The 14886-nt window shown below is 38.7% G+C and overlaps 1 protein-coding gene across 1 annotated transcript in view; it reads left to right on the top strand.

Moving 5' to 3' along the window:
* si:ch211-186j3.6 (neural-cadherin) overlaps positions 1-14886 on the top strand; it is a 446142-nt gene that overhangs the window by 239236 nt on the left and 192020 nt on the right. Inside the window, 3 exon segments of the mRNA XM_050049923.1 lie at positions 1577-1720; positions 11893-12013; positions 12305-12467. Of these exon segments, the coding sequence (XP_049905880.1) occupies positions 1577-1720; positions 11893-12013; positions 12305-12467 (428 nt within the window).

Here is a 14886-nt window from a genome sequence, read left to right as displayed (position 1 = left end):
AGAAGCTCAACACAGTGGCCCCACCGGTAGCTAGCGTTATGGAGGTATAATTGCAGACCGACCCACACACACCACTGCAGAAGTATAAATGTTCACAATGGTGTAGGCCATTTGCACAATTTAAAATCAGCCTTTACATCAGCAGCCAGAGCTGAAGAGAGCAGGGTGGTGTTACATGATCAGTGGGTACAGCTCCAGAGAAAGCAGGTCCCTTCTGCTGTGTCCAAGTGTATTGTTCGTGATTTTAAGATGTATTCACGTAATATTTATTTTTTTATTTTTTTGGGTGGACTGCAAAAGAGGGGCCAGTGCTATAAGCAAAAGTCCGTGACTTAGAGAATGCTGCTACTTTCTGTTTCAAAGTAAAGGCCATCGTTTCAAATTAAAAGCCCTCTAGTGTTATATACACAGTCCAGCCCTATACTAGGTTTTGTTAATGCACAAACATTTGCTAAAAACATTGCTCACAATCCTAAAGGTTCAAACCCTCGTATTTTATCTGAAAGAAACAAACAAAAAAACCCAAATATATAAATTAATTAAAGAAAAGGAGACAGACAAGAGGGGGCAGCATGACTGTGTTGGCTGTATATACCTTTGCACATCTAGACATCCAGACATACACACATGCCAAGCACCAAGCTGCAGACTAGAGCAGAATGTTGTCAAGTGGTCACAATAAATAACCTTGATAAACACTGCTTTCACAGGCAGTTAACAAGCTCTCCTGCGACTTACAAGCTAGTGTGTGGGGCGGGGTTGGGGGTGTGATTTTTACACATACATGTCTGTAGAAGTGTGAAAACATGGATGAGCAGGCAGCATTAGCAGACGAGAGGGAGGATGAGAGGATGGCGGCTACATCTGCTTATTCACTTTCTGTGATCTTCCTCCATCCCTCCCTACCTTTATCTCCCTCTGTCTCTGACAGACTCTGAACACGTCCAAAGCCCTAGCATCTGCGACTTGTTTTGTTATAGCTGCAAGGCTTGCATTAGTTTGCTATCTATGCCATGAACTGTATACCATCTCTTCCACCCTGGCTTGAATAATTTATCTCATCTTGAAGCGTGTATTGCAAATTATGCTCGTTTTGATACAGATATCAAAGGAAGCTTAGTATGTTGGGTTGCTCAACTACCAAGCCTTACACCGATGCCCCCAGGGTGCTTTGTACTCGGCTTCAGCCTGGGGTTGGATGCTGAAGGAAAAAGAAACAGCCGGATTTAATGGTAAAATAGACAGAAATAGTGGAGACAGATGACAGATGTAATAGAAAAGTGGTAGACAACTGTGGATGGAAGAAAAAAAAAAGGATGTTATTTTTGTTTCTGTCTGTGTGCATGAAGAAATGTCTACTTTCCTACCTGCATCTTTGTATGTGTGTGTATGTGAGCGTGCATGCTGGTGAAAAGTGACTAAATTGTTGCTATCCAAAGAGAGATAGACAGATGTTCATGTTCACGTTGACAGAATAAGAACAACCTCATGTTTATAATCGCCTTTCTCCTCTTTCTCTGTCTCTGTCTCTCTCTCTCTCTCTATGTCTCACTCTTTCTTATCTTTTTATTTTCAGACACAGCATATGTTCGTGTTTTTATCAGTGACGTGAACGACAACAAGCCAGCATTTGCACAGGCATCCTATGAAGTTGATGTGGATGAGGATGCTGACGTAGGCTTCGCCATTCTCACTGTCAGTGCCAACGATGGAGACGAAGGTGGGTGGCATGGATAAAGGAATTTTTATGTTAGAAAAGGTATGTGTGTTTTTTGGAATGTGGGGATGGAGATACACAATGGAAAGTGTAGGACTGATGGTGGGGCTGGTACTGTAAGTCCATAATCAAGCACATTTATTCAAAACACTAAAAAAAGTGTTTCTCTTTTCTCGCACTCAAGAAAAACTTTCACTTCTCATCCACTGCTTTTGTCTGACCCCATTTTACTTTGAGGGGAAAAAGGTTTGCACTACAAACCGTGTCATGAAGTCATGAAAACTGCAGCAATATGTGAGTCTGAATCAGCCACTGTACAAGAGCCCACTCAATATAACCTTTCAATGCATGGCAAAGAAAGAAGCCCTCAAGCAATGAAATCTGTACTTTCACCACTTTGGGCTTTTTTTCCACTTTAGTCAAACATGTCTTAGTGATAAGATGTTGCGCCCCGGAGGTGTTGAGAAGCCAAAAGCAGTTGGTACATGTCCTTGGAATCTTGTAACACAGCTACTCTTTTTCATAAGTTTTCCAGTTTGTTGTCAATAGCAAACGGGCAGCTCTTTAACATAACCAAACGGTTTTCAGGCCAAGTTTGAAAATGTGTTGTTCAGTTTTGTTCACTGCTTCAGCTATCTTATTTACTGTAAGTTCATTGTGGCACGTACTTCCAGATTGCTGCTATTATCTCGAGAACACTTTGAAGGAATTTCTTCAGATCTGGCGCAAACGTCCACTTGGACTCAACAATGAATTGATGGTGATAAAAGGTCAAACGTCGATGTGACCCTGTCTGTCTCATTCTCGTTAACACAATTTCTCACACCTTCACGGAATTTCCTCAAATTGGGAACAAATGCCCACTTTGACCATTAAATTCTAATCAGTTCATTCTTAAGTCAAAGGTCAAAGGTCAAAGGTCAAGGTCACTGTGACCTCACAGACCATGTGTTTGGCCATAACTCAAGAATATATACACTAATTATGACAAAATTTCATACAAATGTCTAAATGAATATAATGATGACATAAAAGAAGTGATGACAGTTTATATTTAAAAGGTAAAAGGTCAACTTCACCATGACAAAAACACTTTTCTGGCCATTACTCAATGGTATATCTTAGGAACAGAAGGGTAGACATTTGGTCAGATACTTAACTGGTGACACTAATCTTGGGTGTCCTTCAACCTGTACTGATTCTATAGCTCCTCTGTGCTGCTGGGGGGGAGATGTCACATCCATAGTTTTTTACAGACATGGATGTTAACTCTAAGTGCAACTTAAGTGGTTTGCAGAGGCATACACTGCAAAATGGTAATTCTAGGTCTGAATAGAGCTAGGAACAACCCAACTAAAATTTAAAATTTTTACTTTAGATATAATTTAGGACGTAGCGTATATTTCCATATAGAATTGTTAAGGTAATAGTTCACCCCAAAATTGAAAATGCACATTTTCCTCCTACTTATAGTTTATCGATCTAGGTTGTTTTGGTGTGAGTTGCTGAGTGTTGAACATATCGACCATAGAGACGTCTGCTTTCTCTCCAAAATAATTGAACTAGATGGCACTCAACTTTTGTGGTGAACTGTCCCTTTAAACACCCTAGACTAGTTACATAGGCCTAACTAGTTGACATATTCCAGTGCACTGGCCTTTAATAAAGCACTAATTAAAAAGCCTTGTTAGGATCTGAGAGCTTGCCAAGATCTTTAAATGCAACAATTTAGGTTTGTGGCGGAATGTGGCAAGACACTCGGCTGTCATAGCCAGAGGCAAATGTTAGCTCATGACAGGAAAGACAAGACCATTATTTCTCTGAGGAATGAAAAGAGTCTTAAAGCCTTGCACTAGCTTAGGCTATCAAAAGGCATCTAGTGACTGGATAGAACTCTGGTCAGAAAAGGTCTGGTAGTTATAGATCAACAACAAAATCAGAAGACCATTGCTCATTGAAAATGACTAGAGGTTGCGTAACAGAGGGATGACTGCAACAGACATCAATATACAGCCGAATGAGAGTCAACAAGAAAATGTTCCATTTCATCAGAGCAGAGAAAACTTGGGGAAGTAGGGCTGATGGCTCTTTATTTAGCCATCAGGACAGAGTAAACTGGATAAGTGCAGTTGTTATGGCGAAAATGTTGGCAAACAGTTGCTCACTTACACTCCAGCCAACAGAGACCAACGTTAGCATTTACTTGGAGTCATGCTTCTGTCTACATGATGAATGTGAGTCCAACGTTTACCCTCCTTTTGCCTCCACCAACTCCTAAGAAAAATCTTTTGGTCTAGATGTTCACACCAGTACACCAGGTATTCACTTACTTTGTCTGCTGGACAGGTAGAGTGGGTTCAATCAGAGCCTTTTAGCTGGAAAGGGCTGTCTATTGGGGTTTCTTGAGTGGCTGAACTGAAAATACAGCCGCCTTAAAGGTGCCCTGTGGAGATTTGTTGTAAACAGAGTTTCGATTTGTAATCAGTGTTGCACACCAAAATGCATTGTGTGTCTCTGAGGTGTAGGAAACATGTTGAATGTAGTGCTGGACTACAAAATGACCTTGATAGGAGATCGCGATAAAATAACTGTCAAATCCACACCTGGTTTGTTTTCACACCAGCACGGAGCTCGTTTGCCAGAGTCCTGAAAGAGAACTCGTCTTATCCTCCAAAGCTGAGGAAATTGTTGACAAAAAAGGTAACATGACTTTAAATATATGGAACTGGTTTGAATATCTGAAAAGCAACAAAATGCTTATCAAGACAGTTAAAGTCTGCAAAATATGTCGTTAGTTGGTAAGTTACAAAGCAAGCTAACTCATTTTGTCATGGCAAATAAAGCATTATTGCAAAGTGAAATGTTTACATTCAGATGTACATCAGTATATTCTTTTATGACAAAATATATTCTAAAGATATTCTTAACCAAGCCATGTTTGCCCAGTTAAATGTTATATATGTTATATGTTTATAAGCTGTATTCTAAAGTTTAACCAATGAACTGTCTGCTTTTTCAGGCTTCAGTCATTATCAGAATATTCTTAAATCTGGCAGTATTATCAAATATATATTGTGCTACATAATATTGATTAATATGGACAATTAAAGTGGTCATATTTTTTGCCATATTGTCCAGCCCGAGTTAAATGCCTGTTTTTTCTCTTTTTTCCAGCATTGTTGGCATCCATGTTTACTAGCGAGCAGTCTTCTTTTCCTCTGCCTTTGCTGGTGCATTGCAGCATTTGTAGCAATGTCTTAAATTACTTAATGTATTCAGTTCAAAGCTAATAAGATTGAATTCAAGTTTGCTGATTTTTCGATAGATGTTCAGAAATCTCTATTGTCTCTCTTAGAACTTGGACTGAACAAACTAAAGAATCCCTGGTATTAGTATGATAAATTTTAGCCTGCTGGATTTTATATAGTAATTGGTTTATTATGTTCCAATTATACACTTGTATTAGTAAGATGATCACAAGCAGCAACCAAGAATAGAGAATGTGAATATCTAGGTACATTGTGTAACTATTTTTAGAGATGATGCAACTATAATTGGACTTGCAAATACGCCCCGGTTTTATATATGACTTTAATTTCCTGAGAGGGAGAGATGTAGTGGGCTGGTGTGTGTGCATGCGTATGAAGAAGAGAGAGACTAACATCAGAAAAGCTCTCAATAGCTTACAGCATCTATAAGCTCTCTATCTGTGTCCGATGACGATTGGTTGCGTTAGTCATTGCTCAGCCATTCACTCTCTTTCTAACTTACCCCCCCTTTTTTTTTTCTTTAAAAAGAAAATAAAACGATTGAATACTAATGCAGACCCAAAATTCTGATGCAAAGGAAAGTTGAAGTGATGATTCAGCTTCAGATGATACTGTGAAAAAATGTATTACTCTTACAAAAAAGAAAACATGACCGCAAGTTTGATTTGCATCAGGCTTTGCAGCCAGGGGATAATATACGTGTGTGTGTGTGTGTGTGTGTGTGTGTGTGTGTGTGTGTGTGTGTGTGTGTGTGTGTGTGTGTGTGTGTGTGCGTGCGTGCGTGCGTGCGTGCGTGTGCTGTAAGGATGAAAGAATAAGTTCTAACTATAAACTACTTGGGCTCATTATTGCTCATAGCTCATTTTGAAAATTGTGTTGAAGGGTCCAAGCTGAAAACTCCACTGCTGGGATTGAACTTGTGTGCCTGTGGTGGTGGACAAGTGTTTGTTCTACCATCCAGGTGCTTTAGTCAGTGTTCTGCCAAAGCTGACTTCAGTTCAGGCTGAATTGGTACAAATTTTTACCTTCCACTATCAGACACTACTTTGTACCTTTTTAAGTTGAAACAAATGGTAGACATCTGGGGCCCATTATGTGCCTGTTATGGTTCGCCCGTGAAAATTGTACTTCTCCCGACTGCAAAGCAATACCTCTGTGTAAAACAAGAGAGAGAAATTGAAAGTCGGTGTTGGATTGAAAAGGGTACCCACACTTTGGGCTGTCATCATCATTCAAACCAACTGAATTTCACCCAGTTAGAGCCTGGGAATGGTGTTCACATATTTACTGCTGCTGGTGTTTTTGCTTAGCAAAAAGTCCAAATGAATTCTGCCTGTAAGCAAGCTGTTGAGAATCCTGTTTGAAAGCCAGAGCCAGTCAATATTTATACTCATAAAGGTCACATTATCTCTCATTTTCAATCCAGAAATCTTTAAATTTCCGCTCACCTCACTCTACCTCTGATTGATATAACCAGTGCTGTTACCAGCTCATGAAAGTTTTTTCAAATGCTTTTTTAAACACAGTGTATTTCTTATCTTGGTGTTCAGTATTGACTCTAGTGAAACTAAAGATTAGCAAGGCCTTTGCAATCAAAATATGTAACCATTTCAGTAATGCATCTCCATAAATTACCACAGATCTTTAGGAATGTGCTATCATGCGCCATATCATTGGCCTTTTAAAGAACACTCCATTGAAAATCTTTGCAGTAGCTAATTCTCACCTCCTGTAGGCTTGAGAGGTGGAGGAGGTAGAAGACAGCAGCTGTCAACTTAGACTCACAGTAGTTTCTATGGATTCAGTGGTTGTGTCCAAAAAAACGTGTCGAGAAGTCCACTCCTGCCATATGACAGCATGTCCCACTTAACAGCTGTTGATTGGTTTGTTCAGTATGTTCCAATCAGTCTTCACTTTGCAAATAAACTACTACATATGCACTACTTAGCCTTCATTTTTTTAATGTGATTGAATGTTATTAAAAATGGGCAGTAAAAACTGGAAGGAAATCTTGCTCTGCCCTTTGGGAGCCACTGCTCTAAAGAAAAGTTACAAATTGATTCCATGTTTGCATTATTAGTTGTCAGCATGACATTATAAATCTATAAAAGTAAGCATTACATTGTTTGTGTTTGCCGTAAGAAGGTTATTCCCTGTGCTCTGCTGTGCTCCACAGGTGTGTAATGATCCATCGATCTTAATCGATGTATTGATTCAATGATCAACAATTCAGTGTTTTCTGTGAAAGTGAGAACATCAATCCACATCATCTTTTGGATTTGCTTTTATTTTGAAACTCTGTCATTGTCAAACAGCGAATATACAGGTCAACAGACAGAGCACATGTTGTGTGTAAACAATGCTGTTTTGAGATAAAAAACTCAGGAAAAATGAGGTACCTGCCTGGTCGGGCGTCTCACTCTGCTAATGTCGTACTACAGCAACATTAGCTGCTCTGTTTCAACAATGCTAGGCAAGAAAAACATGCATGCAGGCTGAAATTCAACTGCTCTGTTCTGTCAGGAGATACAGTGACTTAAACTAACAGTGAGTAAGAAAATGAATACATAATACGTGTAAGTTTTTGAGCTATGAGTAGAGAAAAACTCCACAAGCCGCTAGGCTAGTCTATTTGATATGAAAGTGCTGAAGCTAACAATGGGTAAGGAGCAAAAAAACAGCCACCTGTTCAATGAACCTTGACAGTTATTATTAGGCTGAATTTTATACTTGTATTAAATGATCTTGTCAATCCATATTTTATGGCTGTTGGGAGAAGTTTGCCTTCAGGGCTTCAAGCCAGATAGCCCGAAAGTTTTAGATCATGGTTTGGGTTAAAATGAAAATGCTTCTTCCAGAAAGGTCTTTCTGACAGAAAGCCCTCAAGATTAACTTATCCCATATGCTGTTTTATTATTTTATTATTTAGTCAGTTTAAAGTGAACTCTACTGCACTGAACTGGTTACAGTAATTTACATTGTTTATGTGTTGTTTTTATCTTTTATGACCAAAAGCAAAAACAAAAGGGGTGACAGCTTCTTTTGTAACTGCCTGTGTTAAATGGGCAGAATCAATATAATATTAAATCATGGTGAGATTAATGATTTATACCCGTAATGCTGCAATGTCATTACACAACAAGATATGTAATCCATGTCAGCAGTGTGGTGACAGTGTCCTCTGCTTCTGAAGCTGTGGCCGAGCCGCATTAGGCCCAAATCACCAGGTTCGGGCTGTAATTTGTCTTTATTCCCCTGGGCTTGAATCAGGGTTCTGAGAAAGGGAAAGTGATGGAACAACAGAGCAATATAGTAGAGAACCAGGGGAAACAGACTGAGCATGTGTACAAAGCGGGACGGAAACGAGAAAGAGAGGGGGGGGCTGCAAATCGAACTGGTTGGCAGTGTTTGCTTCTGCCTACCAGCAGTGGGAGAGATGTGTGTGACATGCAGTGAAGAGCAGTGATCATCATCTGCTTGCCGTTTTGCCATGGACTGCCGTGCACACTAGACTCACCGATGGGCATAGCCAGCTCTGCCGAACCTATTGCGCACAAGATAACAGACTATTTGAGAAGAAGAAAAAGTGGTGTGAGGAAACAAGCCAGCCCTTTGCCTGTAATAAATGTTTAAATATGAAAAAGATATATATAGAAATTTGAGTTTGTAATTGGGCTCAGGCCTAAAACAGCTGCCATGGGTCGGGCTCTGGCTGGGCTTGGATAGAATCTGTTCATGTTCATTTAGGGTTGGGACAAATTTTTTGAGTGTGATCAGAGCTCTAATTGTAATCAAACCTTTCTGCTTTATATATGTTATTATAAGCTACATTGACATCTATTTTCTTAATAGTGCAGGGCGGGCAACAGTGATTAAAACTGGAGCAAGTACAAAATATCTTTCTGCAAATTCCATTATATATAGTGCACGAAATGTTTGATGCCTTTGGTATTAGTGACACCTGTCAGTGCTCTGTGTCTCTATCTGTCTTTCCCTGCCTGCTCTCTTGTCTGTATACTCCAGCTTCAGTAAAGTACAGTACCTAGGGAGATGAAAAGAGTTTTAAAATTGGTACAACTGGGAAAAAACAATTATTTTCTTTCCATTTGTTTGTTTATTTTAACCGCTGTATTGCCCATTGTGCTGTTTCTTTTGTCCTTTGGGTCTCAGCACTTCTCTAAATACTTAAGAGATTGAGACAACTCGAAAAAATCAGGATGCAATCACATATATCCCCTAATGTCTCATTTAAAATGCCAACAGACAGACGGTACAAAACGATCTGGATTAGTGCATTCTCCTCTCCCCTTCCTTGACTTTCATCTCACTAATAAGCTGTGAATCTCATCTCGTCTTCAGAGGGTTCTCCTTTCCCTTTCATATTAACATGAGGGTTTGTAGATGCAACGGTGATTGAGATGCAGACTTTCACTTTACCAGTAATTGCATTGAGGGGGAATATTTTGTTGATCAGCATCTAATAGACTTTATTAAAGATGCTTTGCACATCTTTAAAGAAAGATATTAAGTGAGGTGGGGAAAGAACTTACGAGATGGAGGGAGGGGGAACTTCACAGCAATATGATTTTAAATTGCCGGGAACAATGGATTGTTAATTATTCAATAAAAATCACCTCATTCCTGTTGTGTTAAAGCATTCAAGTAATTTTACTGACTTTTGGGAGACAGCGCAGCAGCACTTAACTGCTTAAGTCCCACAATCTGATTAGATTCTAAGTTTATTTGTGCATAATGCCATATGTCATGCTTAACAGCTTCATTAGCATTGATCCTGGCCCGTATATTGTGCAGGAAGCCACATGAATGGTACTTACATGAATCTCTGCATAACTCTGTGTCAATATAAACACTATAAATATGATTTCCACCCCGTTCCTCTGCTAATGAGTAGACATTCGATGTGGCATTTGTACCTGCAATACAAAACCTGCTGGATCTCAATCACTTGTAACATAAGAGATATTCATGACTATTCAACACACAGACACAGTTCATCTTCAGTTCTAAAGAGAGCTCAGTGTTGTTTTCTAGATAACTATGGTGATGAAACTATGCACAATGAAGCTTTTGCACACAGCCAAACAGTAACTGTAAATGCAGTGTTTATATGCTTCAACATACAGGACCTTGCAGGTACCCAAATCTCTAAAAGTGTGCTGTATATATTTTGTTTGTATTAGTTGGAGACTGATCTGTATTATTTTTCTCTATTTTCTCTTCAGTACTTTGCTCAAGTTTTCTTGCTTTTAAATCATCCTCCATCCTAAAGAATTGCTTACACTTTTGACACAGTCTTAGCAGCAGAAAATAGGACATTTGGATCAAGTATTTTTTGATACATTTTACCCCATTTACCTATGAAGTGTTCATAGTTTTGCATACCATTGTTTATTTTTTTTTTTATTTCCTTTTGGTATCAAATATATTCTTAATGTATTTATAATCATTTGTAATGATTTTAATACTTAACTTTGCTATGAAAATAAACATATATGACTTAGACAAATAATTCAAATTACTTAAAAACTTTGGGTTAATCTCTGTATAAAATCTTTGGGTGGTGTGAGAAATTTATATTCGCAGACATTTTATGAAATATGGCGTGAAATTATTTTTTTATGCCCCTGAACTAGTGACAGTTGGGTCCAGAGGCATTATGTTTTCGGGTTGTCTTTCTCTACAATATCCCAAAGGTCAAAGGTCAACTTCACTATGACATAATAATCTGCAAAAAAACTTGTGCGGACATTATTCAATGTCATAACTCAGGAAGACATTTTTGTCAGATACTGAATGGGTTACAAAAATCTTGGGCTTCCACTGTGAAAATGTGTCAATTGTGTAGATCTTCTGTGCTACCAGATTGACGATGTGTGTGAAGCATCCATGCTTTACACTATGCTTCTCTGCAGCAACATCCACATTTGAAGTGTTGTCTACCGTCATGGCTTCATATGAGTCTGGACAGACATGATTGTAAACTGCAACTTGATTGGTTGGCGGAGGCATACAACCACGGGGTGGTAATTTGAGATCATGAAAGTTCCTATTATGCATTATTGTTTCTTAACTGTATCAAATGGAAAGACATTTTTTAGTTTCTGTATTTTTTAATATGTTGTCTTGCCAATTGAAGTGTAATTCACCTGTTTTAAATTAATTGTTTTTTTTGTATTTATATAGAAACTTGACTGTTAAATGTATCAGCTCGTAAATTTGTGTTTGGAACGTGTCTGGTTTGAAACCGCTACCTAACTCAAATTGAAGAGATGTTGTGGTTTGAGAGCATGGGTGCTAATTAGTAAGCAGATGACAAACTGTGTTGCTGGCAAAGATGTCTGTTGAACATGAGTTTTTTATTTGTTGGTTTCTATTTGTGTAGCATTACCAAACAAAGCACTTTAGTGAGATGATTGTTTCTGCAAAACGTAAGGTATAAACATCCAGTGAATTACAAATGTGTAGGCTTTAGTTTTTCTATGCATGGCTCTACACTTTTAGTTGTTCATGGATTTCCTTTCACAAAGATGCTCCTCTAATGCAGAGTGTATAGTAATCACCTTTGTAAGGGCAGAGGCTGCTTGCTGTTTAAAGACTCATAACAATCAGATGACACCAAACACTCGATATCTGATTTCAGTCCACCTCCTAAAGTGGGCTGATGCTATCTGTCTCAGTTAAGGGAGACAGATTGGTGGATTGACAGAAACAGACAGCAATAGACTAGAAGGGAACCTCTCCACCGAAGCTCTATTATGGTACAAATACAAGAGATACAGCCTTTTTCCCCCCACTTACTAACCATACACTGCTTTCTCAGTAACTAAGGTTCATTTATACAAACTGTCATTTATCATTCAGCTTCCATCTTGTCCCGTTCTGCAGGTGGAAACGCTAAGCTGCGCTACCAGATCACATCAGGGAACACAGGAGGGGTGTTTGATGTGGAACCAGAGGTGGGCACAATCTTTATCGCTCAGCCTCTGGACTATGAGCAGAACAAAAGGTAGGGGAAGAATCCTTTGAGACTCAAATGTTTGCTTTTAGACTCGGGTAAATACTTGTTGAAGGATTTTACCTCAAGTATATAGTGTTATTTCCCTTGTTGGATTAATTCTTAATTTCTTTGTCTGGCATCATATATGTTATACCTTCTAACTGTGCTTTTGATAAATACAGTCAACTGCACCTCAATAGTTTGTGTTTAAGAACACGTTGAGTTTTCACAAAGCTCATTTGGATCTGAAGTGTTGTTTATTTTCTGAAAGCCCCTGACAAAGCTGAAATTTTTGCTCAGGTACAAGCTTCATGTCCTGGCTTCAGATGGGAAATGGGAAGATTACACAACTGTGACGGTAAACGTTGTTAACAAGAATGATGAGGCTCCGGTGTTTACCGTTAACGAGTACTACGGCAGCGTAACAGAGGAGCTGGATGGCTCACCAGTATTTGTGTTGCAGGTAAAGTCCAATCATTATTAAGCTGTAAGGAAGAGCTTGTAAGAGCTTGTGCAATCTTCTGTTTACTTAGCGTCTTGTCTGTTATCACATGCAATGGACCATTCACTGAAGCATGAATCTAACCTGTCTTGTTTGTCAGAAAATATGCAAGCTAAGCAACCAGTGTTGTGTTACATCGTAAAATGAGTCTGATCTTTTTTCCTTATCATTCTTGTAACACTGGTACTTACTAGATCAACACTGCAATACAAGCTTTAGCATCAGTCTTTTAACACAATATCATGCATGTATGTGTCAGTCGACAGTTGCCAGCTAGAAATAAGAGGCTGCTTTTGTGTATCTCTGTCTGGAATCAAGGACCCATGCTTTCGTAAAGAATGTAACATTTCAAGTAGTAAATATTCCTGTTGTGAAAAAAAGTCTGACAGGCAGAGCAACAGTAACTAAAGGGAAATGGAGCTTTACAATCAATCATTTGGACCCCCAAGACCTGCAGACCTCAAAATCTACATTTTATAATACCTGAAATGTGGTTGGCTTGCATGTTTTTTGCAGCATTTTGCATAAGTCACATTTGCTAGATGGAAAAGCCTGCATTTTGTTCAGTGTGTCTTGAGTTAAATCTTTCTTAGACAATTCCTGTTGGGTTTTTACTTATTTATGTATTATTATTAATCATGCATTTTTCTTTTCCCCTAAGTTCATCCATGCTCTTATTCTTCCCAGCTTCTTTAAGGGTATACTAGGAAGGAATTGTCGGTTACTGTTTGAAAACACAACATTCAAACTTGACCCTGCCTCCCTACCTCCTGCTTGTACATCCAACAGATAACAGGCCAATTACGTGTTGCTGCTCACCAGCGAAAGTAATAGTGAAAACCAACCCCAGATTTACTCTCATTTCGCTCTGCGTTTCACCTCCTTATATTGTGTTTTTTTTCTGCTAGTGGCTGCGATATTCATAGATTTCTTTTGGATGTGTGCTGCTACCTGAGACCTGTACTATGAAGAGAGTCAGGTTACCCAGGATATCTTTCATTATCTGGTTTGACCAACCCTAACATTAGCCGTCTGGATAACCGGTACTACAAAGCAGATTATCAACTAGTTGAGTCAACTCTGGGTTTTCCTTTCCAGCCACGAGTGCAATTATGTGAAAGAGGCAGGAGTGTTAATTTTGAGCGACATCATCAGAACCATGAATGAAGTAGGCTGCTTCATATGACAAAAGATAAAAAGGTACTCTAAGTGTCTGCGACTATGAGGCAGTACAACCTCAATGGCATGGGATATAAACGATACAAAAAATGTGGTAACATTGAAAATATCATTGAAAAATACACTATTGGCCAAACTTAAATTACATGTAAGTATCTCTGGGCATATGTGTGACATTAGTATAAAGTAGTTGTTGCTGTTTAGTTGAATGATGTTGAAACAACTCTGAATATGTTGCATAAAACACGTTAAAGTAATGCCACACTGTTTCTGCTACTGAAGTAAAGGGTGTAAAAGTAGCCTCATTAATCACTGATGAGGTCTAGTATCTGCCTAATAATGGTAGCCAAGTAACAGAATGTGGATTATTTTACTAATAAAATATTATCTGTTTTATCCTAGTTCTTATCATGTAGGTGTCTCACATTATTCTGACCTGCAGTGATGGAATCAGAGTGTTAAAGTAGCAGCACTGTCAGCGATCACTGCAGATTAGAAATAAACTTTGCTTAATAAAATCATGTGTTTAGAATTGTAAACGATTTGTCTGTTTGTTAGAAGCTCTGTTTCAAAACCAGTGGAAAAAGATCCCTGCAACAATGAAATGATTCTACTGACCTATAACAATTTACACTATAAGCTCCTCTTTTTTACCTGTCACTCCAGACATTTGCTCATAGATACTTTTTTCTTCAGTGATCTGTTTGGTCAGAGGTCAGGGTGTTGACAGGCTGTGATCCGATAGTCTGAAGTTAACCTGCTCTGGAGCAGGTTAGCTGTTTAGCATAAGTTGCCACGGTGATTTATTCTGGTAAAAAGATAACCAGCTTCATAGTAGGGGAGACTGGGGTGAGATGAGCCACTTTTCATATTCAGGATCACTACATCAAGGCTATTATAGTTTTGTTGCTAACTAATATATGTGCATATATTTCAGGATGTTTAGTTTTGTTGCTAACTAATATATGTGCATATATTTCAGGATGTTGTGCATCCCTACAAACAAACAGAATGAGTGTAAACATAACTGTTTTGATAATATAGCATGTCCAAAAAAAGTGGTCTCGTGGCACAACTTANNAGGATGTTGTGCATCCCTACAAACAAACAGAATGAGTGTAAACATAACTGTTTTGATAATATAGCATGTCCAAAAAAAGTGGTCTCGTGGCACAACTTACCCCGTGTCTGGGGTAAGTTG

The sequence above is a fragment of the Epinephelus moara genome, chromosome 1, assembly GCF_006386435.1.
Source record: "Epinephelus moara isolate mb chromosome 1, YSFRI_EMoa_1.0, whole genome shotgun sequence".
Lineage (NCBI taxonomy): Eukaryota > Metazoa > Chordata > Actinopteri > Perciformes > Serranidae > Epinephelus > Epinephelus moara.
This window is presented reverse-complemented; position numbering and strand designations above follow the sequence as displayed.